At 39.8% G+C, this 26864-nt stretch overlaps 1 protein-coding gene across 12 annotated transcripts in view; it reads left to right on the plus strand.

The window, feature by feature from the left end:
* The window catches only part of RALGAPA1 (Ral GTPase activating protein catalytic subunit alpha 1), a 146328-nt gene that overhangs the window by 76975 nt on the left and 42489 nt on the right, over positions 1-26864 (plus strand). For all 12 annotated transcript variants that reach the window (XM_080977220.1, XM_080977227.1, XM_080977225.1 and 9 more), the window contains 9 exons: positions 907-1032; positions 2266-2324; positions 2851-2959; positions 7725-7835; positions 12167-12235; positions 13072-13206; positions 14016-14199; positions 22941-23805; positions 25738-25809. In XM_080977220.1, coding sequence (XP_080833346.1) covers positions 907-1032; positions 2266-2324; positions 2851-2959; positions 7725-7835; positions 12167-12235; positions 13072-13206; positions 14016-14199; positions 22941-23805; positions 25738-25809 — 1730 coding nt within the window. The remainder of the gene's footprint in view (positions 1-906; positions 1033-2265; positions 2325-2850; positions 2960-7724; positions 7836-12166; positions 12236-13071; positions 13207-14015; positions 14200-22940; positions 23806-25737; positions 25810-26864) is intronic.

The following is a 26864-nucleotide window of genomic DNA, read 5'->3' on the forward strand; positions in this document are numbered from 1 at the left end:
AAGTCTTTCTAAGTAGGGACTTTGTCGCCTTAAAAGCAAATTAGCATATTATATTTATTTACTACAAAAGTGTATTATTATAAAGATGTATATTAGATAATGTACAGGTTGTTTACATTCTTGGCACGGTGTTTTATACATCCAATTGCTTGCAAATTTGCCTGCCTTACACTATGCTCCTTTGCCTTAGGGAGCTTGCAATCTAAATTTAAATATTACATGAAGCTAGCAAAGGGAGAGGTAAGGGTATCAAACAACAGAAGCTGCCCTGAGACCTCCGGGTATAGGACAATGTATAAATTGAATAAATAATAATAATAAAAGAGAGAAGGTCTGTAAAAGGCAAGCATAAGGGACAAATGTAAGAAAATTGTGCTATTATGTTGTTCATGATTTTAACTTGGTTCTAAGTTACCTAGAAACTGTTATGCATAAGGTAACTATCAAACTGAATAGCTAACAAATAATAATAAGCTGTAATACCTGAAGGCAGCCCCAGTGCAATTGTATACTCAAAAAAATAACTTGGAAACGTCCCCAGCAGGTCAAGGACATCACCAGCATATGAGCCAATGAAGCACTGCAAGCAGCTCATCATCATTCTGGTCCTTGGGTGACTGAAGGGGCAATACAAGTAGAACAGGGCTTTACCTCATCCCACTGGCTCATGGCTCATTGCTCTGGCCAGCTTTCTCAACCCCAAGTGTACGTTCTGCAGCAGGAAGCCTCTTCTAGTTTTAGGGGCTCCTTGTGTGATTTATAATCCTGCCAGGGCTACATGGCCCTTTTCCCACTCATGCTGCCCCTTCATGACTTCAATACCCCAAGAGACCTGTGCTTAAAACGTTTCATTTCAAGATGAAGACTAAACTTTATCATCTGTTTGTATCTTTCTCTTTTTCTCAGGCACCAAGAGTAGAAGCACAAGTTCTCTTAGGCTCTCTGGTTTGCTTTCCCAATTTATATTGTGAACTCCCAGCTCTACACCCAAGCACTCCTGACATTGTTGTGTCTCCGTTTACAGATGTTAAGGTAGGTATTGAAATGCTGTGTACTCTGCATGTATTTTCACTTGTTTAGCTGTTCTCAGCTGAGTAGCAGCTCCTGGCACAATCCTATGCCTGCCTATTTATTATTATTGTTATTGATCGGTTTGCTTGTTGAATTTGTATCCTACCTTTCCATAGTCAAGGCAGCTAATAATAATACAGATGCAGTGAAAATAGTGCCTGATTAAAAAAAACACACATAAGAACAAGGCAGTAAAAGCAACAAAAAGAACCCGTTTCAACATGTATGTTAGCTAATGGGCTAAAAGACATATCTAAATAAACAATGTTTTTGCCTGGAAAAGGTCATAAAATATGGGACTAGCTAGATGTCCCTTGATAAGGAGTTCCAAATACTGGGAGCAGATTCTCTCTGTAGAGCAGAGTAGTCCAACCCAAGCCCTCACGCTGTCTTTCCAAAACTGGGTAGGTGGGGCACTAGGACCCTGCCATAGCCTTGTGCCTCCTCCCCAAAGCCCAGGGCCTCGCTCAGTTGGCTTTGGGAAGGCAGCGTGAGGAGAGGACCTTCAGCACCATTTTTGAAACTGGTCCTCCAAGGGCAGGACAGAGCTGCTTTCAGTTAATTGCTTGAGACTAACCACAATTTGCCCTGTGGTTAGTTAAAAACAGCAGCAAAGGATTTTGATCTCCTTTCTGTTGTTTTGGAGAAGAGGGGGAAGTGCGCATACCCAATGTCAATTCATGTATTGATAAATATTGTTTATTATTATGTCTAAATGCAGCTGTTGTGGTCAGTGGAACAAGTAAGTGTGTATAGGATAGCAGCTTCAGTCATTTTTCTTCTTGTTAGGAGATATTTTTGTGTTCAAATCATTCATCATTGCTATTTGCTTAACCAGAGCACTTGGGTGGCAATGTGTTTGGGGTGGTTTGTTGTTGTTTTTTGAGAAAGTGGTGGCTAGTAGCAGCTCCTCACTGTAAGGGAGTGGATGTTTGTGCAGCTAGGCATGGTATGGTACCCAAAGCTGGAAGATTCAAGAGAATCAGCAGGGATGTATGGCTGAAACAACTTTGGATTCCTTGTTCCATTGGATACTGTCTCTATTTGTCTATGAACAAATAGTATGATAGTATGAACAAATGCAGAGTGTTTTGTAACTCTCCCATTTCTGTGAACTTTTCCTATCACATGATAAAGCTTTATTTTAAATTTAAGGGGTTTTTGGATGACTGACTTTGAACATTCTTACTTTAGGAACTGATCATCAAAACGGTATTAAGTTCTGCCAGAGAGGAGCCATCTGGACCGGCAAGGTATGAATAAAGAAGGATCACTGCAGATCCTCGAGCAAATAGGTCAATTTGTGTGTTCAGCTAAATTATTTAAATAGCACAATATGGGTTGACTTTTGGTGTTAATTTGAATCATGGTTTTCTTTTAAATTTGCCTTTGCTCAACTGCATTATGAGTTATCCAGAGAATATATCTGAGAAGGAGATAGATAAGCATTCTTAAAATCCTTTTAAATTCCTTTTAAAAGGAAGTAGCAGTAGATTATGGTTAATGAAACAAACCATTGAAAAAGTAGTGGCATGCACCATATATATTAGTTTAGACATTAAGAGATGGCTTCTCTAAGGCTACAGTCCTAAACAGGCTTACTTGGGAATAAGTTCAATTGAACTCAGTGCAGCTTACATCTAATTAGATGACCATAGGGTTGCACTGTTGTCCTACCTCAACAATCTCTCAATATACCACAAGTTTTCTACTCCCTTGACATTAGTTTTAGCTTGGCTAAAGTCAGTGCTTACATTGCTATCTAACATTGTTTTGCAGATGTGTTGCTCTTTGTAGCCTTGGCATATGGATATGTGAGGAACTGGTGCATGAATCCCATCATCCTCAGATCAAGGAAGCTCTGAATGTGATCTGTGCATCATTAAAAGTAAGCATGTAACCATTCGGATTTAAAGGGCCCTGTGCAGTATTTCATGTGCACCCTGTGGCTTTTCTGGCCTTCTTTTCTCATTTTCCTAGAAGGATCTCTAGGCAGTGCTAGGGCTCACATAGATAAACGTTGGCTGGTTTCTGTTCATAACTACTAAGGTTACAGTCCTGTGCACGCTCACTTGACAGTAAGCCCTGCTTAACCATGTGAAAGTGCGTTAAAGCATATTAACATCACATTCATATGCAGGTTACATACGTTGTAACACTTGTTTACTCAGAAGTAATTCCCAACATGTTCTGTGGGGCTTACTTTCAGGTGAGTGCACATAAAATTACAGCCAAAGATTAGAATATAAGATTCCACATCAGCCTCTTCAATTCCCTTTCCAACAATAGTATTCAACCAAAGCATCCCAATTACTTTTACATGCTTGGTGGGGGCGGACCTAAAACTGTGCCAATTTTTATCCAAATTTTCCAGGTCTCATAGCTGTTACAAAGCAATGGTTTAATTTAAAGTAATTTTAAATATGAATGCTTAAAATATAAAGTGTAGTGCCTTAATACAGCACACTTCTTTTAGGTGCTTCAGAGTAAGGGGAAATAATTGATGTCATTTTTTCTTCTTCTTTTTAACAGAGATTTAAAGTTCACAAATACAGTTTTGTGCCCAGAAGAATCACACATTGAGGCTTTTATTTGCAAACTAGATCACACATTATTCAAAGACTCTTGGAGTTGGCTATTTTTCTTGCAGAGAGACATGAATTGAGTATAGATACCAGATACTATGTTTCTTGTCAGTTGTATTGACAAGTGCAGTACGCACACTATTGAACTGGACAAAAGCAAATTGCAGGCTTATAACACAGATGCAGCAACACTTTCTGAACTCCAACCAAGCTGCTCTATCAAAGTATAGGCAGTGTTTATTTCCTCTAGACAGTGTGAAGTCACAACTTTTGTCTCTCAACCACCTTGAAAGCCTTAGTACAAAGATCCTAATTGCTCTTCTCAACCCCTGCAGTTAAAGACTGTGTTATGTGCCGCTCCAAAATAGCTCGGGTTCTAAGTGACTACAAAACCTCATCCATGCTACAGAAAAACTCTATTGCTCAAACCATTTTTTTAAGCAACGGGTGAAGCTGAACCACTGTTGAAAGTTTAGGCTAGAGAAAGGCATACTGGCTCTATGGATTGACTCCAGTGGACCAACATGGAGCTTGAATTGGTGTCTAATAAAAGAACTCCTTTATAACAGAACAGAGCATAGTATTTTAACATCAGGCTTTTTTAAAGGGACCGTTGACAAAAAGTCACCGTTATCAAGAAAGTAAGTTCTTTAACTTCTCTCTGCTGAACCCACTGAATAGGTTCATAATACAAAGAGTCACAAATACAGGCGCAAAAGCTAGATTTTAGTTGGATATCAGGAGAAACTTTTAACAGTAAGACCAGTTACACATAGGGACTATTTACCTAGGGAGTCTTCAAGCAATCGTTGGATTGCCATCTGCCGGGGCTGCTCCAATTCTATAGCTTGATGCTCTAGCTAGATTTCCTTCATTGAGCAGGGGGCTGAACCTTTCTAGCTAAATGATTCTCTGATTTAGATGTTAAAGGCAGATTATTCAGAACTTTCAGAAACCTTCCATCATGGAGATTTGCAGTAAATTAAGATTAGGGTCAAAGCATGTCCCCTCCCTGAATAAAAGTCCCCAGATATTTGGCGACTTGACATCACCCCTGCGGAAAATTAAAAATACATCTTCACTGCAAGTGCAATGTATTCCAAGAGCAAGAACTTAGCACAGCCCTATATGTTGTCTAAGGCAGGAGTGGCAAAATTTTGGCTCTTCAGATGTTTTGCTTAACTATTCAAGTCCCATCACAGTGGTGCAAACCAAGCTTTTATGAGCAGCCTGATTTTGAAGATTATGATTCCTCAGTTGTGACTATAATTTAGAAAATTAATTTTTTTGTGGGCGAACGCATATAAGAGCTAAATATGCAGTAAGCCTCCCCCCCCCCCCAGTCTTACTTACTTGTTCACACTTACTCTTTTAGACCACTTTTTCTCAGACAGTGATCTAGGATCCACCAAAGAGTCCTGGGCCTTAATGCCACAGCTTGCCTAGTGCCTCCTCACTTGCCTGCCTGTCCCTTAGACATGTCATTGCCTTCGACTGTACCAACGGCAGCCCCAGCAGCTCTTTCCTGCTGGGTAAAGATGGCCAGGAGAGAAGAGATACTCAGTGGGAAGAAGGGAAGAAAGTCAAAGGAAGTGTGGAGGGAAATTAGAAAGTGAGATAAAAGGTTAATAGTTAATAAAACATTTAACTGGAAATAGAAGGAAAGTAAAGAAAAGAGGGAGGCTGTTATAGGAGGAATAAGTGAATGTAAAAGGGCCAGGGAAGAGGAATGAAAGAAACTCACATGGTGTGGGGAAATAAGGTACAGTGAGAAGAGAATAGGGAGAAATTACAGGAGATGGGTAAAAATTCTTCAAGAGGCATTTGAAGGGAAAAGCCTTCCCCACTTAAATCCTCTGGATCAGCAGCTTCTGTCTAAAATTGGGAGGCTGAGTCACAATACCTCCAGAGCAAATGTCTGTACAGTACTTGGCTCAAGGAATGCTAAGCTATGGAACTCCTTGCCACAGGGAAAACACTTGTGGCAAATAATTTAGCAATTTCCAAAAATGGATTAAGTATCAGTAGAAAGTCACATCAGTATTTGCCAGCTAATTATGCCATACTACTTGCATCTGCCACCATTTTGTGACTGATGGGCTTCTGTAGTTTTCAACCATCTCAATTGGTCCTAGGGGTAGAAAGCTTGAGAAACCCTGTTTTAGGCAGTCCTTGGGTACTTCAGATCTGCCCCCTATTTTTTTCTGAATAAGAATCATTTCCATAAAATAAAATTACTGCTTAACCTGATAATATTTGCCTTGAATACTTCCTGACTATTTTTGTGCAAAGGAGTAGCTATTAAATTCAGAGCGTATAAGTAACATAGTAAACATTGCTGCTGTTTGTTACCGGAAAACACATTTGCCTCTTGCATGCAGTTTGAGCTTCCCACAGAATGAAAAACCTTCCCACAAATTGGTGGCATGTAATTGCTGACAATTTGAGTATGTAAGGCTGCTTCCAAGGTCCATATTTGTGGTACTTACCTATAAATCCGACAATAGAACATCTCCAACTACTTCACCTATTGTCCATCATGTACAGGGTCTGGCTTTTTTTGTAAAGGCTGTTTTCAAAGAACACCTCCAGCTATCTGCATTTGATTTGTTGGAGCGTCTGAATTTTTCTTTGATGTTCATCATAATAAGTTGGAAGCCACCCAAGACCTCAGGCAGACAGCAGACAATGTGTATTCTGCCTGCTGCATTCTGCTTTACCACTTCCTCAGCATCCCCTGGCAGATCATAAGAGGCTTTGTCGTTAAGGCGAGTGCTTCAGCATGGCACTTACAATGCCAGTTATGGTCTTACAACTCAGAAAGAGGTGGAAGTTGCATGGGTTTTTTTTACAGCAAGTTTCCACAGTATTTAATCCTCACCCTCTGCTGCCATCTCCAACATGAAATGTTCACAATGCAAAAGCTATAGATAAAAAAAAAATCCTGAGTGAACCTCTGCCTTAGCTATTTCACAAATTCAGCAGAACCATGGGGGGGGGGGGACTTAAGGCCATTTCATTCCATGGCAGTGTTTTCACACCACATGTGACCATAGTTTAGTGCAACATAAGTGAGCAGGAACTATCTGTAATGAGCTTCCCCTTCTTTCACACAGCTGGAAGGGGTTTAGTTTGGTTAATCATAGCTAGTCATGTCATCTAGGCCCAGAACCATGATTAACCTTAACTATGATTGTTTCAGCTAGCCATAGTTTTATGTTAACCATACTTTTTCAGTCTAGTTGATAGGACAAATTATGGTTAAGCAGAAGCAACAGCTTCTGAACTGCTCCCTGCTGTGCAGGAGTAGGAAAAAGAAGGAGGCAGTGCACAAACTGTGGTTTCATATGACATGTGAATGAGGCCATTAATGTCTACACAAGCCCAAGCGTAAGATCATAGAACCATAGAACTGGAAGGGACAACAAGAATCATCTAGTCTAACTCCCTGCAATGCAGGAATCTTTCACCAAACATGGGGCTTGAATGCAAAGACATGAAAAAGTGGTCCTGTGGCCGTATGCATTCAAAATACACTTTGCGTACCATGCCCTAGAGCTCCTGTGTTTTCCATTATATTGCATATTTACACAATTAAAAGAACAAAATATTGTGACAACACTTGTTAATTTAAAATAAATATATCATATTTTACATTTTGCAGATTTTTAGAGTCTGATTTGCATCAAATTCGGCCACATAACATGGTGGGGTTTTTTTTAAGGAAATACTAATCTTGGCACAATGCATGCAAATACAAAATGTTCATCCAAATAAATCTGTTGTTTTTCAGCACAAACCTCAGACCTTTTACTGGTTGTTTGCAATCCATAATTGTTGACTATATTGAATGTTTCTTTATTTAGGTTTTAGATCCAAGTAAAGTAATCTGTTTCTGATTTAAAGCTGTGCTGCTTCCTTGACAAAAGACTGGGTTTTTAAAAATTTGCTTTGAGTGTGTGTGTAATTCTCCTCCGAATATGTAACAGTCATGAGATGCTAGTCTATCACATGGTGTGCGCTAATACTGAAGTCCATGCATTTATAACTTTTTCTGTTTTTCTACAGTTTCCAAATAAAACGGTTGCGCATGTTGCTTGCAATATGCTTAATATGTTGATTCATTATGTACAGAGGCTACAAATGTACCAAGCACATTCACCATTAAAAATTATTCAGGTAAGTATAAACATGAAGAAAAAAATGGAACTTTAGCTTTATAATCCTCGCTTTAGAAATATGAAGCAAAAAAATTTCAAATGGTCAAAGTCAGAGTTTTTTTGCCATATAGATTTTCAGTTGTCCGAAAAAACACCCAAATATGGGGTGTTTTTTTATAATTCTTCATTTGGAGTGTAGGTGATGGTAAATGTGGAAAAAAAGCTAAAGGAAGGAAATGAAAAAATATTTAACTTTATTATATATATTACTGAAATGTAATCTACCTCCACAGACGGTGCCAGTGTGCTTCAGAATACCAGTTGGTGGAAACCACAGGAGAAGAGAGGGCACAGAACTATATGCAACGTGTAATTCTGCCCTAGGGTGCAATGTTGCTTCAGGATAACCAGTAGCACATTGTGTCCTCTTTCTAAAGGCAATTCCACAATCTTGAAGTATTAGACAAGAAGCAGCAGATCCTTTCTATCCAGATCTCTTATAGCAGGCATGTCCAAAGTCCGTTTCGGGGGCCTAATCCGGCTTGCTGGTCAGTTCAGTCTGGCCCCTGTGGCAGCTTATTTCCTGGGGGGTAAAATCCTAAAACAAAAACAAAAACCTCGACAACTTCAACCCTAAACAAGTTTGGTTGGCCCTTTGCTCCGCCCTCAAGGCCCTTCACTTCATCAAATCTAGCCCTCTTTGAAAAAAGTTTGGACACCAAGCGTAACAAAAAGTACATGAAATTTTACAAAAAAACAGCAACAACCCAGTGCACAGATCTGCCTTCATCTACAGACATAAAGTCTTTGAAGGAGGTCCTGTGTCTCCTCAGACTTCCCCCTCCCCACAACTGTAATTTGAGTAGCTCAATGCCTTACAGCACATCTCTACTCAGGAGTAAGTTCTATTAAATTCAGTGGGGCTTACTCCCAGGTAAATGGGTTAGGGTTGCAGCTTATATATCATGTTTGAAGTTTAGTGACGCGGGTGGCGCTGTGGTCTAAACCCCTGAGCCTAGGGCTTGCTGATCAGAAGGTCGGCGGTTCAAATCCCCGCGACGGGGTGAGCTCCCGTTGCTCGGTCCCTGCTCCTGCCAACCTAGCGGTTCGAAAGCACGTCAAAGTGCAAGTAGATAAATAGGTACCGCTCTGGTGGGAAGGTAAATGGTGTTTCCGTGCGCTGTTCTGGTTCGCCAGAAGTGGCTTAGTCATGCTGGCCACATGACCTGGAAGCTGTACGCCGGCTTCCTCGGCCAATAAAGCGAGATGAGAACCGCAACCCCAGAGTCGTCCATGACTGGACCTAATGGTCAGGGGTTCCTTTACCTTTACCTTTAAGTTTAGTGAAGTTTTTTTAAATGGCTTTGCTACATCATTTATGTTGTCATAATATAGAAGAGAAGCATATATTATAGCATTATACTTGCACAACCTTCTCCTTCATTAATTTGTGTGGGCCAATTTAAATCATTGAGATGCAAGGGTACATCTATTTACTTTAGATGCTTTCATTCTGGTCGGTTATTGCAATAGGGGATTAAAAAGAGGGGGGAAGGTGTCCTAACAGTGGCCAGAATCAAAAGCACTCTGAATCCCTACATGCTGGTAAGCTCTTTAGTTCCTCCATTCAAGTCGCTAGAGGTAGTTTGAATTGCCCCTGATTTACATCTTCTTTTTTGGCTGTCTTCCTGATTTCTTTCTCAATATCATCAGTGTTTTAGTTGGTGGGCAGGGCATCCACAGCACTGAATTGCGTTTTAGACCTCCTATTTCTGCCCACAGTTACTCTGAAGTTTGTGCCCTCTTTAGCATGTAGAGTAAATCTTACAATGCATCCCTCCTGGCCTTTTCTTAGATTCTTTATCCAGGGATGAACATACCCCATTGATTGTCACTATTTTGCAAGCTTTCTAATAAGCACACTCTATGTTATCAACTTGTAAATGTTGTTCCAATCAGCGCTGAAGCTTTGGGAATGAACATGTGAACACCTTAATGGTATATTTGTGTTCATTTTCCCTTTTCATAAGCAGTTTTGTTTGGCTCTTTGGCTTCCTTAAATCACTCTTTCTGTATATTCATCAACACTTCCTGTATCCTCATTGCCACTTTGAATACTAATAACACAGAGCTCCTTCCAGGAAAACCTAAATAGATGCTAAGCAATATGGCCTCAATCCAATGTCTGTGCCCTACTTAACATTATAATATTTAAACCCTGATCAATTTGATGGGGTACGGAATAGTTTGTGTTAACATAACTGTTGGTACACACTGAGAATAGCAGGTTCAGCTACTATGCAGCCTGCTAGTGTGGGTGTAGCCAGGATTTACGTTGGGAGTAGGCAGGACACCCACATGTCATCATCCTCTGACTGGCTCTAGTCTAGCAGATTTGGAATGAAATGTCTCAACAACAGTTGTTTTAAATTACTCTCTTTTGCCCCCAAGTGCGCAGAAAAATCTGCCAAAATCTTTCTACAATTTCTACTTTTAGTTAAGCATTTTTATTTACCGTATTTTTCACTCTATAACACACACCTGACCATAACACGCACATAGTTTGTAGAGGAGGAAAATCCGTAGGCATGCCACCCGTAGGCATTCCCTCCATAACACGCACAGACATTTCCTCTTACTTTCTAGGAGGAAAAAAGTGAGTGTTATGGTGCAAAAAATACGGTACTTACTTGATTGGGGAGGAGCAGCTGTTTGATTTTATTGTTTTATCTTTTTGTAATGTACTTTGAGGTTTGTTTGTTTTTTACAATCAAGCAGTGTATAAATTTTATAAATAAAAAAAATGAAACACACTGTTGCAGCCGCCTACTCTAATGGCCCTCACATTTTAAATCTCACCCAAAAGAGAAATATGAAGCAGGTGCCATAACAGAATGCAATTTTTTTTATTATTTTTTAAAAAATAAAGTCTTTCACTGGTGGAAACAGATAAATATGTTTGGGCACAATAATATGCATGGGAAAGAAATATTTCAATATATTTCAGTGAAGTGCAACAGATTTTGCTACAAGCAGTTGAGGGCAATAAAATAAGGCAAACACCAATTCTAAGTGCATGCTGAAATCAAGGGAACTGACTTCTGAGCAAATGTGGTTAAAGATCAATTCTGCCAGTACTGATAGCAGCAACTATTAAAGGCTTCGATTCTGGAATTACTCAGGCTCTTAAGCAGCTTCACAACTGCAGCCTAAGACTTCAAAGAGCTTAACAAATGACTTGCTAAGTGATGGTGGAGTGGGAACACTCTGAATTGGAACAAACACTGCTGCCTTGTCTGTACTAATAATAAGAAATTATAACAGCTGAAAAATAACCATTTGCATTGATTAATTTACTTGCAAGGATGATCCAAAACAACTGATTGCATTGACAGCCATCATAAATCCCTACACAATAGACATTTTCTATACCCCAGTAAACTAAAATGAAAAGTGGGAATAGACCAATGTATAAAATTATGGGTAGTATAATGAAGGTGAAACTTTCTCTCTCTCATCATGATACTGGATTCCAGGGTCATCTGGGGGATTCAGGATAGCCAAAGGAAGTACACAGTCTATAAGTGGAAGTCACTTCCGCAAGATGTATTGATGGCCACCGTTAGACAAATTCAGCGATGCTAAGACTTTACAGTGTTTACTAGTCATGGCAGGTGTGTTCTACCTCCACTTTGGTCAAGGCTATATGTCTCTGCAGACCAGCTGGTTGGCCAGTGTAGGAAACAGATAACTGGACTGTATCAGTAGGCTTTTAGTTTGAACCATCAGGGTTCTCACATTCTTCTGTTCTTATTGTGGAAATGTATTTAAATATAGTGACCCAATATAGTGATCAAAAGGCAAATGACTTCATAGGAGGGTTTAAACATCTTGAAGTAAACAGTTATTTTGGTAGATTTTATATGTTTTGGTATGTATTATGCATTGCATGTAAATTGTTGTTTCTTTGCTACACTTTCCTGCTGAAGAGTAATGAGACATTCTCATGACACTTGGAACCAAAGTGTGTGTTAGTTGCAGGGGATGGGGAGAGGGTTAGTTCTGCTTCAATTTGTTTGTTGGTCTGTTTATTATAGTGGTTCTGGGTATGTTTGCAGAGGGAAGTATAACAGTGTGATGCAATTGTATCAGCTTATTTTATTCAGGACATAACTTCTGCTTATGTATGTATTCTTGAAAACCTAAGAAAAAGTTTTAAAATACAAAGACTGGAGAAAAAAAACTACCAAAAACTGTTTTTCAAAGTATGTCTGCCAGTGGATTAAAGGGTTTATTTAAAGTCTAAAAATGGTAGAAATGGTACAGCAAATATTTATTTATTTCCCATAGATCCTGATAGCAACCATCACTCATCTCTTGCCCAGTACGGAAGCTTCTTCTTACGAACAGGACAAGAGGGTATGAATTATCTCATCTTTCTTAAGTATATCACTGGTCCCAGCCATTTGTTTTCTTTGCAATAGAAAGTGGATGGTATCCAGGGTTTTCAAGGGCTGCAGGTGAGAGACTGGAGTGGGATGGCCTATTGCTGGAGTTTTCTGCTCATGTATAGTGTGGATACCATCCAATAGTTATAAAGACTCATTGAGGTGACTGGTTCCTGCAAGAAACTATAACCTGTTTTTGAGTGTTCAAAACATATACAGTGGTACCTTGGGTTACATATGCTTCGGGTTACATACGCTTCAGATTACAGACTCCCCTAACCCAGAAATAGTACCTCAGGTTAAGAACTTTGCTTCAGGATGATAACAGAAATCACGCAGCGGTGGCAGCGGGAGGCCCCATTAGCTAAAGTGGTGCTTCAGGTTAAGAACAGTTTCAGGTTAAGAACGGACCTCCACAACAAATTAAGTACTTAAGCCGAGGTACCACTGTACAGACTGCCACATAATGTATCTGTTTTTCTTCTTTGTGTAGCAAAGTATTAGGTAGTCTTTAATCACTCTGCTGCTGTTAGCAATAGGTGTATTCCATTCAAAGTTAAAAGTGTAGTGCTGAACTCTCCTAATGACACTCAAATAGATGACGTTTTAGTGCGTTCATGCCATGTACATTTGGCATATATGTTCGCGCCCCCCCCCCACAAAACAGTTGGACATAATATACAAAGTACTGTGCTACTATTGAGCTAGATTAATGCTGAGACTAAATTAAGAAAGGAAGGACAAAAACAGAGAGTAAGCAGATTCCTCTTCATGGTTAGCTGTAATTTAGAAATCCTTCTGTTGCAGCTGGTGGTTTCTCTACTTCTCTGTCTGTTGGACTGGATAATGGCATTGCCTTTAAAGACACTGTTGCAACCTGTTCATACTTCAGGATCTGAAAATGATAAAATGGAAAAATCTGTTCTCAATTGCATATATAAGGTACCTGCTGCTGCTCCCCCCCCCTTCCCCTGCTTTGATTTATGGTGCGGGTGTGTTACTTTTTATTTAATCTTTAAAGTTTTTACTAACAAGGTGAGAAGAATAAAAGGGTTGGAAGAAACAAACAAAACAGATTAACAATACAAAACAGATATGCAGCTTCAGAAGGCTGTCACATAAAAAGACAATCCTTCCAAGTACCAAGCTCCTAAGTCGTGAAGGGCATTGAATATGAAAAATAGCGCTTCAGATAACCAGTAAAAGTTCCCTCAGTGGTCATAATCAGATGACCATGCCTTATGTAACTGCATATGGCAGCCTTGTTCCTCTCTTCATAATCTGAACTGGGAGACTATGGTTAATGGCTCCCTAACAAACCATGGTTTATCGTTGACTTCATATCCTTGTTTGTTTAGAAGCTGTTGAATATAGTATCCCACTTTGGATTTAATGGGAGATGGTAGTTAACTTCCTGGCTTGTTCACTTACTTGCACAAAGGGAGGAGAGAACTGGCTGCATGTGGGGTTCATATCTCTGTTTATGAAGAGCATTTTGAAAATCTAAACACATGCAATTGGGGTAGAATAATTGTCAGTACCTATAGTACATATCACAATAGTGAAATGTCTGTCTAAAGTGTGTATTTTAAATTACATCTAATGGCAGACCTGTAAAACAGAAATTTGGAGCATTTAAAAACCAACTAATTAACTAACTAACTAACTAACTACTGTGTCTGTTTATTTTTATTTCTTTTGTTTGTTTGCTTTCTTGATACTTTTATGTTAAACTTCATTTTTATTCTTAGGTCCTTCATGGGTGCGTTTATGGATCTCAGTGCTTTAGCAACCCCAAATATTTTCCTGTGAGCCTATCTGATTTGGCATCTTCTGATTATGATCCTTTTATGCATTTGGAAAGTCTGAAGGAGCCAGAGCCATTACATTCTCCAGATTCAGAACGGTCGTCAAAACTCCAGCCAGTCACAGAAGGTCTGTTTGCCTTGATGAACACCTCCCTTTGACCAAATAATGTAGATTTCCGATACTGAAGTCTCTAAAGTGTGGATTTTATATTACATCTAATGTCACTATGATCTCCAGATAGTGCTAAATCAATGTGGAATAAATCAGTGTAATTTTGAGCAATTGCAACTCTGTTTACTAAAATACGTACATAAAAAATCCATTTAATATGGGTCCTTTTGCCCTCTGTGCAACATTGCAAACAACTAGCATTATGTATAATTTTTTGGTTTTAGAGGAATTATCTTAATCTTTTCCAAACAACCAGATACAGAATAGTTGAGTTCCGATAAAAGCAATTTAATATAAAGTTGACATTTTGTTTTATATTCGTAAAGAAATGTTTTTGTGAAGCTTCATTGTTTCCTGAAGAGCCTTCCATGTTGGGAGTATTTTATTTTTTTCTCAGTAAATACACCATCTTGAAATAAAGGTTGCAAGAAGTTTTAAGCTGAATTTTTTTCTTTTAGCAAATATCAAATGGTCCTGGTGGACGGAAATTTGGAAAAGATAGACTTTAATACTGATACCAAATATTCTGTGTAGTGTCATTCTCCTCCTGTATTAAGCTGTTCCCTTTAGGCTTCCTTAGTGGCATTAAGGACTAGATAAATGCAGAACCTTTTTGTAGCAGCTGTGTGCTAACAGCAGGTGATTTTGTGGTCTGTAGTGACTCCGTGCTGTTTTTTTTATGTGGAGAAAATGGCTAATCATTGTGCCCTTGTCTAAGGCATGCTTCATCATCTTCAAGTACTTTTTTGGCCAAAGAATTCTGAACACAGAGCTGTCCTCTAATAAGCTCAGTATTGGATTGAACAAATCTGATTTGAGAACTATTGGCAGGAGGAGCGGTAATTATTAAATTTACTGAAGAATGAAGCAAGGTACTGTAGTTGGCTTTTTGTCAAATGGCTGTGGTCTTATTAGCAAAGAGTAATCATCTGCAGGGTCAGAATGAAAGAAACATCGAAGGATTCATTCTGCCCTAATTACAGTTTCACCTATACATATTATGCAAAGCTAATATTTAAAGTATTTACCAAAATTAACTTCCCCTACATGTTCCATTGCAAGTGTAGAGAATTGCAGTAGCTTTTTGTGCCTTTCTGCTTTTGTATACTATAATAATGTGTAATTATGGGTTTGCAGCAAATGCTGTGTGATTTGTTTAATCTGGCAATTTGAAAAGACAACCTTGAATAGCTCCCCCCCCCCACTCTTTAAATGAATGTCTCATGCACAAAACCTTAGCATTGCTATCCTTCATTTGTACATTTCCCCACAGGACTAATGCTTCTGGTTTCTTGTTAAAGCCATAAATTTATGTATGTGGTGTTGTTTTATATAAGTTAGTAACCTAACTTTTTCCATTTAGAATAATTTCCAAGAAAGTTGGGTCAGATTAATGAGCTACTGTTCCGTGGATTTTAGTGCTGGTTTAGCAGTATTAAATACTAAGGATGGTATCCAACATTACTCATGCTCAGAGTGTACCCATTGAAATCAATGGACTTCTTACACAAGTCCATTGATTTCAGTAAGTCTCGTCTGAGTATGTCTGATATCAGGTATCACCTAAGTATTTTTCACTATTCCCCAGCAATCTGTAGTTCCTGGAACTCTTAAGAGCGATTGAGAAAAGAAAGCTTTTTTTAAGTACTCAGGGGTAAAATCATGTCAGAAAGCAAGACCCAACCCTAGATGTTGGGAGGCTCACAATGGAGCCCTGGCTCTTTGTATTTCCCTCTTTCTGGTCAGCCCTTCTCCACCCCCACCCCCCATTTTTAGCTGCCTGGTGTGACTGACCATTTTACTGGGTCCATCAGGGCAGCAATTGTTGCAATTGCTGGACAACAGAAATGTATGATCCTAAAACACATCCTGGATATGTGGCAATAGTGGCTAGGTGCAGGGCTTTGAACCAGTTCAACACCCCAGATGTCTTGTTGACTCTATGATAGCCCAGTCCCAAGACATCCAATTGATGCAAGCCCACTGGGTTTTCCAACATTCAATAATATGAAGACTACTTCATGAAAGAGAGAGATCCAGTCTCATTTCTCTTTTCAATATAGCACATCCTTGCCTGTAAGAGACTGAGCTTTGGGTAGGGATTTCAGGCATATGGAAAGGTAGTTTGGGACTTCCGGGTCAGCGCCATTGGTGAATGGCGGAGTTCCTCCGACCGGAGGAACGGGCTCCGTGAAAACTGGGTCTTCCCGCCGCGGTGAAGGTGGGGACCCGCTAGAAATCCCAGGCGGAGGAAGCCTGGGAACGTGGGGTTCGGCAGGGCACCAGAAGCGACCCCCTACTCACGGGGAATCCCATCCAGGGGCTCCGGAGCGAAGTGGGGTGAGAAACGCAGTTCTACGAACTGACTGCTACTTTCACGGAGTGAAGCCGCACAGCCATTGCCAGAGAGCGCTGACTTTTTCCTGTGGACAATTGGACCTAAAACAAGTACCCGTGAGTAGAAACGGAAAATTGGATCAAGAAATTGTTTTAATTTGGTAACAAAGCGGGAAGGTGTAAACAGGAAGTCCGCCTTCCGTTTCTTTGTACATAGACTAAAGCAAAAATTTTGCAAGCTAAAGCTGGGAAGCTGTCAAAAAAGGACTAAACTTCCTTCATTTAGAACCACTGAAACCCCCCTTGGAAGTAGGAGAAAAGGGGGGGGGCTCTGTTTAACCCTAGCAGGAGAGGGAGTGAAGAAGGATAAGTTTCCATCGTCTCTAACCTGGGAACGGGGTGTCAGAGACAGAAACTGTTGCTGAGGTTCATTGACGGTGAACGTAACACTTTGACAGATAGCTAATGAAGAGAAACAAGTTGATTCTAATGTTGCCTTTCGCATCTTAAAGAGACAAAATATCTGAAAAACGTTTGAAATATCTGGAAAATGAAAGTAACTTTCCTTTGTCTTTAAAAAAAAAAATGGCTACAAGTAGATTGTCTCCTCTAGAGGGAGCTTGCTAAATTGTTGTTGCAGCATATTTGAGACCCAACATCTGTGAGATTAAGACTGTGGGAACAGACTTTTTCGACCTTGAACAAAGATGAGCTGGGATAAAGACTGGTTGCTTGCTCTACGCAAGACAAATGCTTTGCTGGAGCAGATGCATGAAAAGATGGACTTGATGAATGAGAAAATGGATTTGACTGTTGTGGTTAATAACATTGATACAGAAATCATCCAAGAACCAACCTATCAATCTGTACCGACTGGGCAAGTGCAGTTGACAATGGAGGAGGATGTGGCTGCACCTCAAATAGTACAAATGGAGAGACCCGAGGCCCCACAGGAGCATAAGCCACTGTTATTGAAGATTGAAGCTGGAGTGGGCCAAGGGGAGTCTGGAGATGAGGAGACTTCTAGCTTTGGAGAGACTCTGAAATTTGATTTTAAACTCATTTTGGATTATATTGAGGACTGTGGGGAATGGGTGAGCTGGATGAAGGGTGATGGAGACAATTTTGGGTTGGAATCCCCCAGAGACCTACTCCTCAATGAGAAAGGAAAGAAACTAAGACAGAGACCAACAAGAGACAAGGAAAAGGGCAAACACAAACAAGATGAAGAAGAATTGCAAAAGGGACATGGAAGAGATTTAAGGGCCTCGGACGTAAGGCTTCCAGGTTGATGGACTAGATGGAATGGACAATAAGGACTGACATGACCCGAGACAAGGAAGAAGAGACGCTGGATGACGATTGGAAGAGAATTTATAATGGAAACTTTTTTATTTTAGAATCAGTTAATGAATATTAGGGAAAATGTGGGAATGAAACTATACGACTCTAGCAGAAATGATATTAGGAGTTATGTATATTTGAAATTTAAGATTTAAGTTTTAAGGCACTTAGGGGTAAGATAAGGTTAAATAAATTAAGGTAATATGAATAATAGAATATGGGGAAAGATGGTAAGGATTTGTTGAGTTAATTATTAGGTTAAATTGTTAAGACAAATTTTATAACAAAAATTGAGAAAGATGGAAAGAATTTGCTGAAATAATTACTAAACTAGAATACAAAAACGGAGGTGTGAGGAGGTCAATGAAACAAGCAAATGGAAATTATGGATATGCAATTTGGGATTTGTGTTTTTTTTTGTCCTTTTTTCTTCTTTTTTACTTTTTTTATTGCTGTATTGTTATATTGGTTTTCACATTTTGTGCTTTTCTCCTTTTTTATTGTCTTCTTTTTCTTTTTTCTTTTTTTTGTATTGTAGTGTTGTTTGCTATTTTTTATTTTTCTTGTAATTTGAAATTATCAATGACTATTACTGTAAAAAAAAAAAAAGGAAACTGAGGTGCATTATAGGATACTAAAGCTGAAGAATCCAGGACAGTGGGCACCCAAGTTTGGATTTGTCATCACCTCCCTGTGTCTGTCTACTTTCCTTGATGCTTGGATGCTTGTATCTGTTTTATGTTATGCAGAAGTGTTTCAGGATAAAAGCTCTTGTAATGCAGAGTGCTTTGAGAGGCACTACTCTGAAATTTCAGCTACCCTGTTTTTCTACAAAACAGGCAAGTGGACATGGTGACAAATAGAAGGAAGAGCTTTAGTAGGTGTACTAAGTGAAGCATACTGTTGCTTCTTCCAGATGAGTATGCCTTGAAACCCAAGAATAACTGTTAAGAACTCATTGAAACCCCGTAACAAGTATATTGAATCCCATGGTGCGATAGACATGTGAAACTCTAGGAGTTAATATCAGCGAAAAGGATGGAACAGCAGCAGCAGAGCTGGTCCCACCATGAAACGTGCTGCCTCAAGCAGTAAATTTCAGCCACACTTGAAAGGATAGCAGATTGTCAGCTACTAAACTGGCAAATACATTTCATTTGAATTGTCCTCCAGCTTCAGAGATGCACAAGCCTTCTTTAACAGAAAGGCTTGTGCACATCTGCTTTTGAGCCCTTGCTACCTTTTAACTACATGAGTAAGAACATACGTACTTTGCATCTGCCTGTCATTCTACCTGATAGTAAATCAAATCATACTACTCATGATACATGTAGGGCAGAAGATTCATTAAGCAGTTTGAGTCTGTTGGTGGTTGATGGCAAAAATGTAACAGATGTCTACTCAGAAGGGGCACAGCAATCCATACCCCTGATTCACAATATTAGTGTGGGTTAGATAAGGTGGAGGCATCAGTGCACCCAGATCTGCCAGCCTCCGTTGGAGGGTGTGGGGGACTTCACTGCTATTGAGGAAACCCCACCTGTGCAGAGTGCTCCAGTGCACCCAAATAAACAGGAAGCAGAAGCCACTTTGGCGGGGTGGGGCTGCAGCACTGGATCCTCTGCTCGTTGTACTGCTGTCATGCTTTCTGGACAGCACAAATAGATGCAGGGAGCTGCTCCATTAAGTCTCTAAACTGGATGGGCCTTATCCTCAAGTAAATGGGTATGGAGCTGAATTCTAAGTGTAGGGTTATTCTGTTTTTACCCTCCTGATTTCTTTTACTGGGTGCCTTTCAGTATTTCTTTCTGGAATTATCATCGTGTTTCTGCTATGTATGTTGTGATTGTCTTTTTTGAGTGTGATGTTATTTTTAATGTTACATAAAATGTAATATTTTGTAACTTTTAAATTATAAAACTTAAATAGCCAGCACTGAGGAAGACTCCTGACGCCTTTATTTTCATCATATATTAATGGGTTTTAAGCACTATTAAAATCCAGAAGTTATAGAAATTTATTATAACTGATGCCAGTCATACATAGGAGTAAATGGTATGAATAGCACTATGCCAGTGCAGATGTGGTGAGAAGACTGAGTGAGCAATGAAGCGCTGTGGGGAAAAGAGGGTTGGGTGACAGAGCTATCTCTCAGAGTCACTGTCAGCCAGAGTCTCGGAGATAGTTACTCTCTGGTTTTTAACATTTAGCCCTTAACAGTGTTTGCTGTCTCTCTCTGAGCTGCATCCTTTTATTATAATCAGTGGGTGACACTGGAAGAACAGAGATTTTCAGGAACCACCCCAAGTACATTGTTTCCATTGATTGAAACCTATGTTGAAAATGGAAAAGAAAAGAATTATAGAATTGGCTTGACAGTTGTGCCTTTCTATCATCCAAGGGAGGTTTTGGTCTTACCACCTTATAATAGGTTGACCTCAGGATATATATGGACAGAGAGGAGTCTCCTAAGGAAGGAATTGCTTGGTTGTTGTTTTTTATGAAGACAACCACTTAATCAAATTCTGAATAACCTTGTATACTCAATTGAAAAGTAAAAATCAGATGGACTCATGAAGCTGTCATGCATTAACAATATGCACAAACTACACAAATAAAGCAAGAAACCTTGTTGCAATTTGCCACTGATAGTTTTTGGAAATTATCATTGGAGAAAATCAACAAGAGGTCTGCTGTTAGAATTTACATAAAAATGAAAGTATGGGCAGCGCTTTTCAAGGCACCATGCATTTGGATTCAAGGGTTCAAAAAGCTGTTTGTGAAACCTAGAAATGTACCATTAGTATAATCTCTGTGTAACAGGTAATTATTAAATTCAAATAACTTACATCAGGGTAGGCAACATGGGGCGCTCCAGCTGTTTTTGACTACAACTCCCATCAACCTCAGCCAGGAATGGTGGGAGTTGTAGTCCATAGATTCTGGAGAGCATCAGATTGGTTACACCTGCTTAAATGTTTGACAAAGTTCTAAATTAAAATTTCCAAAAAGTGGGAGTTGCTTGGCATAAGCTTATCTGAATCCATAGGAGCACATGCTGAGCAGCTGAAGCTATGCATGCAGTGCCCCTTCAGCAATATTAAAATCCTGTGAATCGGCTGTTTGTCAGGGACAAGAGCTGAATCCAGATCCCACTCCTCCTCCTGAACTCTCTGCACAAAGCCTCAGCTGTTTTATTTGTGTGCAGAATATTTTTGGGAGGATTCCCCAACTCTGGAAGCGATTTGCAGGCATGCTGGGGTCTACCATAAGGAAAAGAAGCATCATTCTTTGGTACAGCTCCAGCTGAGAGCCTCCTTCCCTCTAGCTAACAACTATCATTAACGAAGCCATCAGAGGGAAAGGAAGAAGAAGCCCCTCTGTTGTTCTTAGATAATTCTCTGTGGCCTCTTGGATTACTGTGTGTCCTGTAGAAGGGAAGGGCTCTGGATAACAGAAAGTCAGTTAGTCTAAACAGTGGCTAAGAAAGTGCTGTTGAAATTCCAGAATCTTTCCATCCATTAGAATAAAGTTACATAGACTGAGAAATCAGAACATTCCTGGAAGGAGATGGAGCCAGGGTGGGGTGACCAAGGCGCCAAAAACAATATTGGTATGTAGGCATGGCAGAATGATTTGCAGGTAGATGGGTAAAAGGATGATCACTGGGGGTCTTTACTAGAAGCATTGCCTGGTGGGTTGTTCTGTAAATTATATGGAAGCATAATTTTCCTGCTTTTGTGTATAAAGTGAATTATCCTGCTATGTATAGGAAACTAATTCTCTTTTCTCTATCTGTTTGGGAGGGCTTTGCCCTGAAGGGCAACATATAAAGTCATTAAACAATAAAATAATAGAATTTGGTCGCTGTATAAATAATATTGTTTTCATCACATAAGCAGTTTAATGGTCATTTATATGCATTTCTTACGGTGCTCTAAATAGGCTTTGTATGGAAGCTTTGCGAAATGGTCTGGTGCCATTAAAAGTAGGGGGTCTTCTGAAAGTGGATTGTACCAGCAGAGTGATACCCTGAATTCTAGAGGGGTAGCTCTGTGTTAGAGTGTTGCAGGAAAACATGTCTTGTGGCACCTTAAAGATCGCTCAATTTATTATGGCATAAGACTCCATGGGAAAGAGTCCACTTCATCAGATGCTTGAAATGTTATACTGAGTTGCTGGGGGTACAAGTCTGGGCACAGTAAAAGCAAAAGCAGGCATCAGGGCAGTGCTGCAAGGCCTGCACTTACTGGCGCAAGGCAGGCATGCCAATCAAGCCTATCAGGTTCACCTGCACTGCCTCAACTTCACTGCCACCCTGCCCCACCCCTCACTGTCCTGGTATGTGGCAGTGGTGGTGCTGCCAGGAGGCTCCTGCCTTACCACACCACCCATTCCTGAGCCAGAAGGAAAGGCAATGTAGAGAGAACAGACGGTGATAATTACGCTATTAACCGTGACCATTAATAAAGTTGTGTTTTCATAATACAAACATCCTGGCAATTGAAATTGGCTCGGGTGAGAGACCAGCTGCCATTTGGCGCTTCATTTCCTTGAACTGTTTCTATTCCAAGCAACCATTATAAGAACAGCTATGTAACTTTAAGAATTGGAGCATGAATTTTCTCTTTCTCTCCATTCCATTCTCTTTTTGTGTTGTGCATTTTCACTTGTAATCCTTGAGCAGGGACTGAGTATGGTATTTAGTAAAGTTTAGGCACTTCTGAAATGATAAATAATAACAGCATCATTGACATAACACTGCCTGTTTTGCATTTATTGTTTAGCACAGAAATCCTAGGACTGGATCGTCGAAGTGCTTCTTTTCTTCTTTGTTCCTGTTGCTTGAGAGTGCACATGATCCCTAGGGGAATGTGTTCTTCACTGTGACTGTTCTCTGGTTTCACGCAGGTTACCTCAGAACTCCTCAGACTTAAATGTTTCCTTTTGTGCCTAACCAGCATTTAAAAATTTTTTTATCTATATAACTTAATCTATCGCCCTTTGTTTTGCAGTAAAATCTCACATGCAACAAGGACTGATCTCTGTGGCAGCTCGCACTGTGATCACTCATTTGGTAAACCATTTAGGCCATTATCCCATGAGTGGGGGACCTGCTATGCTCACGAGTCAAGTGTGTGAAAACAACGACAATCCTTACAGTGAAAGCCTTGAACTTTCTCCTGAGCTCTTTGAGAATCCCAATCTGCAGTTCTTCGTGTTAAACAGAACAACTTTAGTTTCCTGTATACAAATCCGAGCGGAAGAAAACATGCCTGGAGGCGGTTTGTCTGCTGGGCTTGCATCAGCTAATTCAAATGTTAGAATTATAGTGCGTGATCTCTCTGGCAAATATTCCTGGGATTCTGCCATTCTGTATGGACCTCCACCTCTTTGTGGTTTATCCGAACCAACTTCTTTTGTCCTCTCACTACCCCATCAAGAGAAGCCAGAAGATGTGTCAGAACCTACTGTGTATGTAGAAGAAGTATGCGTAAAGGATGGAATTGCACTCCAGGTAAAAAAAAGATGTAGAGAGACTGTACCAACATGGGACACAATTAGGGACGAAGAGGATGTCCTTGATGAGCTCTTGCAGTATATAGGAATCGCTAGCCCAGAGTGCTTGCAGAGGACAGGTGTATCGCTCAATGTTCCTGCTCTTCAACCTCTGTGTGTTTCAGAGAAGCAGGAACATGATGTAATTAATGCAATCCTTAAGCAACATACGGAAGAGAGAGATTTTGTTGAAAAGCACTTCAATGACTTAAATATGAAGGCTATGGAGCAGGATGAGCCAACTCCGCAGAAGCCCTCTTCGTCATTTTACTATTGCAGATTGCTTCTTAGTATTCTGGGAATGAATTCTTGGGATAAAAGGTAAAAAGATAACATTATTCACTGTTAAAGACTAGCTACTCTTTCGTTTGTACTGTTCAGAACTGAAGTTGACGTTATAAGAGAAACGTGGTGGCTGCTGAAAAGAGCAGCAGCACATTTGTCCTCCTCAACTAATACTTCCCTGACCCACCAACTTTTCCCATGCAAATGAGCAAGGGTAGCCTAAATCAAAGACATGACATGCTTTGTATTATCAGAGGTTACCTTGGGGCAAGGGCTGCTGGGCAGAGAAGGAGATACAGGACTGCTGTTTTTTGAAGTAGCCTCATATCTCCCTTAATGTCTTAAGAAAAAAACAGGAATGCGTTGCAGGATGAGACCAAAGTCCTATCTATTCTGGCAACTTGTTTCACACAGTGGTCAACCGATCTGGGCATGAGGACCTTCTCCTGCTGTTGTTCTCCAGCAACTGCTGTCTCTGATTCTGGACGGAGCATAATAGCCGTCATGCCTAGTAGCCACTGATAGCATTATCCTCCATTAATTTATTTAATCTCCTTTTAAAGGTATCTTAAGTTGTGACCATCACCACAGTTGTCGCATTAAAATTTAACTGTGTTTTGTCTTGTTAAAGGGCAGCTTATAATTGCTTTTAGTGTTATTAAATGTTCTGACAATGCTTAATTTAGTTAAGTGTTCTGATAAACTTGCAACAGACTGGCAGAAAATCATTTTCATCCCTCCCTATAGACAGCAGAGGAAGGAAGGTCATTTTGCTTTTTGTGTTGCACTGATTCCCCCCTCACAGAGTTTGGTTAGGATTTATATAGAGGACTGCCCTTCTTTGTTCTTAGTCTGAACTCCTATATGGCACCTTTAACACCTTTTCTTAGTCAAGACTGATCGTATTTCAAAGTTTGGGTCAGCAGTTTGTTTTTATGGACATTATTTTTAGGGAGGGGTTATGTGTAAGCTTCTAGGAGAATATGTAAAATGATGGCTTAAGAAAATTTAGCAGACTGTTCCTTGAAATATTATGCAGATATCACACAGCAGACAAACAAAAAACAGCCATTTCTTCTGTTTGATTTATAGTAATCTTGACTGTGAATCAAGAGCTAATAAATCAAACGTTTTAAAGCATTTTTTCCATTTACAATTATTTACTTCTGCATAGGTTCCAAAATGAAAGGGTTTTAATACAGTTAGCAGATACTTAATTAACCCATCTATTATGGACAGTATTTCCCTGGGGGAAAGCATCAGTATATGAACAAAAATCTAGAAATCTCAATTTAAAAACATACTGTTTTTTATGAGAGAGAGTGAGCTAAAAATTTCTACAGCAGATCCACTTCTTTCTTTTCCTTTTCCTTGACATGTTATTTTTGTCAAAGCAGACTATTCTCTTTTGTTGGCACTGTTCTTAGGAGTCCTCCGCTCACAGGTTTTATGAGCAGTGCCAGAAGTACAAATAGTAAGTGGAAGATAGCTATTTTACAGTAACATCATTAGGCTTTTAAAATTCTATAGCTAATCTGGGGGAACCTCTCGGCTTTGCTTACTCTGTTATATTGCAGCCTACAGTTCAGTGTTTTTTGTTGTGTTTTTTGGCTGGCATGGAAGTACCTTTTTATCACTAAGCAGTTATCGCCTGGCCTACTAAAGAGCAGGTTTTATGTGCACCAAAGGGAGTCCTGTTCAGCCCTCCAGATTAAATGGGAAGAAGGGGAATGAAGTGGGGATTATGTTCAAGTCACTAACAAGGATGCAGAAGACCACCTGGGATAAAAAAATAACTATATGTATATATTATTTTTAAAAGATCTATTCATCTTTGATATGGAAAATGTCTTACAAAAGGCAAGAAAACCGTAGGAGATTGCATGAATGGAATTGAAAATGCCTTGTGCTGTCCTATATCTGTCATTGCACAGGCAATGAAAACATTTGTTATGTTTCCTTATCTAGGAGGAGCTTTCATCTTCTGAAAAAAAATGAAAAGCTGCTTCGAGAACTTAGAAATTTGGATTCAAGACAATGGCAAGTTACCCGCTATGAACCCTTTTTAATCTGTGTTAAATCATCTCATTGTTGAAAAGGCTTTTGTAGCTAATGGTTTCTACTTCAGCGTGTGTTTCAAGAAATGGTGTTTGTGATCAGGGTGCGAATTCTATCAATTTCCAGGATTTACTGTTAAATAATTGTCTTTAGGATTGAGGTGCCAATTCCTATACTGTAGTTAATTTTAATTCAGTTCAGTTTATTGGTGGTCTAAGCCATAAAGCTGTAAAAAGAGTTTAAAGTAGTTAATTTCTTAGCTGTGGAGTAAAGTCATTGCTTAAGCCATCATTGCTTTAAAGGGAATGGAGCTTGACTGCAGGTGAAGTATTCCAAGAAGCGAGGGAAGAACTATTTCCCTCAAGACTGAATAATTCCTTTGGAGGGCAGTTGCTCAACTTAAGGAGTACTGAAGGTTTTTATTTTATTTTAAACGTCTACTTTTATTGAACAATTTACCAATAAACAAAACAGGTAGCATTTCAGCATATTGCCTGCTCATATCTTCAATGATAATTACTATGCATGGAGAATTGCTACTGAAATCTGTGTGCTCATATCTGCTGACTAGATTCATGGAAGGGTAAGAGCAGGCTTCCTCAACCTCGGCCCTCCCATGTTTTGAGACTACAACTCCCTGACCCACTGGTCCTGCTAGCTAGGGATCATGGGAGTTGTAGGCCAAAAACATCTGGAGGGCCGAGTTTGAGGAAGCCTGGGTAAGAGTAAGTTCAAGAGTTCTTAACTTTCTCAGTGTTTTCCTTACACCTCTGTTACCCCTTAATTTGTCCATTGAAACTACATACAAACCATTATTCTGAGCCATGAACTTAAGTACTGTATTTTTCCGTGTATAAGACGACCCCTATTTTTTTAAACCCAAAATTAAGAAATTCAGTTGTTTAGCTTTTGGGGAGGGGAGGCCACTTCCGCCAATCACTCACCCACCTGCCCGCCACTGCCAATCACTTGCCACTGCCGATCGTACACCTCGCTGCAACCCCCAATTGTCTGCCCAATCACCGCCACCAGCAGCC

This window comes from Podarcis pityusensis, assembly GCF_964106645.2.
Source record: "Podarcis pityusensis genome assembly, chromosome: 1".
Taxonomy (NCBI): Eukaryota; Metazoa; Chordata; class Lepidosauria; order Squamata; family Lacertidae; genus Podarcis; species Podarcis pityusensis.